Genomic DNA, 3,507 nt, shown 5'->3' on the forward strand with positions numbered 1-3,507 from the left:
TTTTCTCTTTATTCCCCAGTCCTCCCCCCATAACACTTGCAAACAGTTTGTGTTCCACTAAAGACCTGCCATCTTCTAAGGGAGGAAAGAAGGGAGAATTACCCCTATAAATCTGCGAGATGCTGGGACTTGGGCGGTCCTTGGCTTCCCCCTGCTCACTTTACAAAGCAGAGCGGCCTTCCCTTTCTCCGTGGGGCTGCAGCCCAGGGAGCAGGCAGGGGGCCGGGTATTTGATTATTCTCTAGGACCATTCTTTGTTGACTTTTAAAACATATACTGCATTTTAGCCTGTTTTTTCTTTAAGGCCACATGGTCAATTTAAAGTGAAAAGAAGTTAATTTACTGCTTCATTCTTATCTGTTGCCAACACAGCCGCTGCAGTCACTACTCTGCCTCTCATTTCCTGTCATTTGGGGTTTCCAGATGACTTTTTAAAAAAAATCTCAATTGCGGAGTTTATGAGGGTCTGATTACTGCAGAGAAACAAGGAGCTCACATATCACAAGATGACCAACGTGCACAGTGCTCTCATTCAAAGGACATTCAGTTGTAATAATTAACACCAATTTATCTGACCTCTTTACCTGTGAGTGACCAGCAAAAACTCGTCACATCTGCAGGCCACCCCAATTTCTCACCCAGGCCCAGACACACCTCACTGAGTCCACGAGTTCCCTGCCCATTACCCCACCTTCACAGATTTTAGGCAAAGGCAAAGCTAGGATTTAAAGGTTCTTTTTTATTTGAAATCTCATCCAGAAACACTGGTTATTAATAAATATATCATAGTTATCAAGAATATATAAAAAATAAAGACAGGTATTGTCTTTGAAGCCCTAACAAAATATTTCAAGCAAATGTCCAGGAAAATAAAAACGGTACCCCTCCCCATACCACAATAAGTTTTCAAAGCTGATGATAAGAGAGAGCCGACCCTGCATGCAGAATAACTGAGCAAGGGGGAGTGGAGCAAGCTAGTGGAAGGAGCCCAGGCTCTGGCAGCCGCCGGCCCATAGAACAGCCGAACAGCCAAGAAGGTTGGGAATGGAGTTGAAGGGTTTGGGGGTGGGAGAAGAAGCGCATGTGCGTGAACGTGGGCCTTTGCACTCTGCCCCCATTTTCATGTCATACAAACACAGACAGATGTACGGAGTACTTGGGAGAATTCACTAATAAATCCTTGTTACAAGGAAAATGGCATCACGGCCTGCACAACATGTTTAGACAAGATTCATTTAGAAGCCTGCATGCATTCTTTTGACCTACACTGCGTCTTAAGAAAAACCCACATAACAGATGTCATGCCCTGGACCAGAGGCGAGATTCAAAACTTGGGTCTTTATTCTCTCTCTCTCTCTCCCTCCGTTATCTCGAAAAACCAAAACAACTGTGGAGAGGTTAATGACAGTCAGAATTGCACCCATCTCAAGAAAATATTTACATTTGTTTTGCGCAGAAGGGATGGTTGTCTTTTCCAAGGTGAGAACGCAGAGCGAGACAGAGAAAGCCAACTCTGAAGTCCCTTCCCAAGTTTGTAGCTATACTGATCCCCTCTTTTTACAACAGATGCAGTTTTGATAAGAGCGTATGACTGAGAAAGACAGGCGCGGCATGGGGAAAAGAAGCATGCATGCAAAACACACGACGTCTGGTTCGAGTCCCCCTTCGCTACCACTTAGAAATTGCAGTTTGGTTTCGGTCCTTTCCTTCTGGGGTCAAGTGGGGTCCGAGATCTCTTAGCCCATGTGGGGGGCCGCAGGACCCCGCACCACCCTCCCGCCGGCGGAGTGCCCAGCCTTTCCCCTCCCTCCTTGCCCCGCACCGCGGCCCCTTCCATCACTCTCCCTCATCCTCCGCAGCCGGGCCCGTCCACTGCTCACTTGAGCAAGTCCTTGGACTCAGCGGACAGCCGGGCCATGTTGGCTGTAGAGAGAGCGGACAGGTGCGGTGGAGGCGGCATCTGGCAGATGGTGCAGGGGCAGGGCAGCCCGGCCCAGTGCTGGAAGCTGCTGCCCAGCTGTAGCGCGGGCGGCGTAGAGGGCGCTTTGAGCAGAGAGTGGGGAGGCCGAATGGTGCCGATGGCGGGCAGCGAGGCTGCGGACAGCGGTGATGAAGCGTTGCTGGACGACAACGCGCCACCCAGGATGGGGTGCACTGGGTGCACAGCGTTGGCGGCGTGCGCTGGGTGGCCGGCCGAATGGCCCACGGTCCCGCAGTGGAAGGCCGAGTGGTGGCCTCCGTAGATCTCTCCAACCAACCTCTTCATCTCCTCTAGAGAGCTGGTGAGCATGAGGATGTAGTTTCTGGCCAGCAGGAGAGTGGCGATCTTGGAGAGCTTTCGCACCGAAGGCCCGTGCGCATAGGGCATGACCTCGCGCAGCCCGTCCATGGCGAGGTTCAGGTCGTGCATCCTCTTGCGTTCGCGTCCGTTGATCTTCAGCCGCAACTGCTGTAGGTCCTGCTCTGACAGCTGCTTCTTGATTTTGTACTTGCTGCTCTCACCCGCAGCCTTGGCGCCGGCCCGCGAGAGGCTTTCTCCGGGCATCTTCTGCACCAAGTCGCCCTGCGTGGAGGAGACCGAGTTGAGACGGCTCTCCTGGTGGTGGTGGTGGCGGTGGTGGTGCTCCCTCAGATACATCTCATCCATGTCCGGAGACGAAGCTCTGCTGGAGACAGAGCTCGAATCAGAATTCATTTTATGACAGAGGATGCGTCCCGATCGTGGGGAAGCTTTACGCGGAAAATTAAAGAAAATCTTGAATTAAAAAAAAAAAATCTGCACAGCCCAAGAACCCACTTCTCGGAGACAAGACGCGAGAAGAAGAGCAGAGGCACTGCCTTTCCCCGCCTTCCTCCCTCCGCACTCCCCTCTCTCCGGTTAGACTGTTTCCTGGACAGCTAGTTGGTGTGTGCTTGAACTAACCTCACGCTGAAAAAGAGGGGCTTTTATAGAGCTGCGGCGGAGAAAAGAGACAAAAGAAACCCTCCTATCTATCCTGGGCTGGTTAGGATGACGTGCCATCATTCAGGGCGGTGCGCTTTGCTGTCCCATTTAGCAAGGATTCCTATTCATATTCATTGTGGGGCCGCCCTGGGACACCTCTGCTCCAGACCGCTAGGAGCCCCCAGGCACGAAACCGTCTGATTGACATACTCACCGCTGCGGCTCACGCCTTCCCGATTTTTTAAAAAACTTGCCTCCACCCCCAGCCCTCTTCTCAATTTCCCTAGCCGAATCACACCTAAGGAAACCAAGGAAGGGAAGGAAAGACGCTAGGAAGGTCGGCGAAGATTCCTCTGGGTTTGGAGAAAAGAATTGAAATATTCTTTCTCCTTCCTTTCATAGCTACTCCTAAATTTTGGCATATGTGGGCAAAAAAAAAAAAAAAAAAGAGTCCCAATGGAACGGTTTCGGGGACAGATGAGGATGGAGGGCAGGTTCAACGCACAGGTGGGGGAGAGGGGAGAAGGAGATTGCAGTCCATGTGCATTCACTGAAGTTTTTTT

The 3,507-nt window shown here is 51.3% G+C and overlaps 1 protein-coding gene across 1 annotated transcript; it reads right to left on the minus strand.

Annotated features, from left to right (window-relative positions):
• Positions 1-759: 759 nt before the first annotated feature.
• OLIG3 (oligodendrocyte transcription factor 3) lies at positions 760-2,744 on the minus strand. Its single transcript, XM_028510939.2, has one exon. It carries the CDS (start codon positions 2,693-2,695, stop codon positions 1,877-1,879), a length of 819 nt encoding a protein of 272 aa, XP_028366740.1. The 5' UTR covers positions 2,696-2,744; the 3' UTR covers positions 760-1,876.
• Positions 2,745-3,507: the final 763 nt, after the last annotated feature.

This window comes from Phyllostomus discolor, chromosome 4 (assembly GCF_004126475.2).
Source record: "Phyllostomus discolor isolate MPI-MPIP mPhyDis1 chromosome 4, mPhyDis1.pri.v3, whole genome shotgun sequence".
Lineage (NCBI taxonomy): Eukaryota > Metazoa > Chordata > Mammalia > Chiroptera > Phyllostomidae > Phyllostomus > Phyllostomus discolor.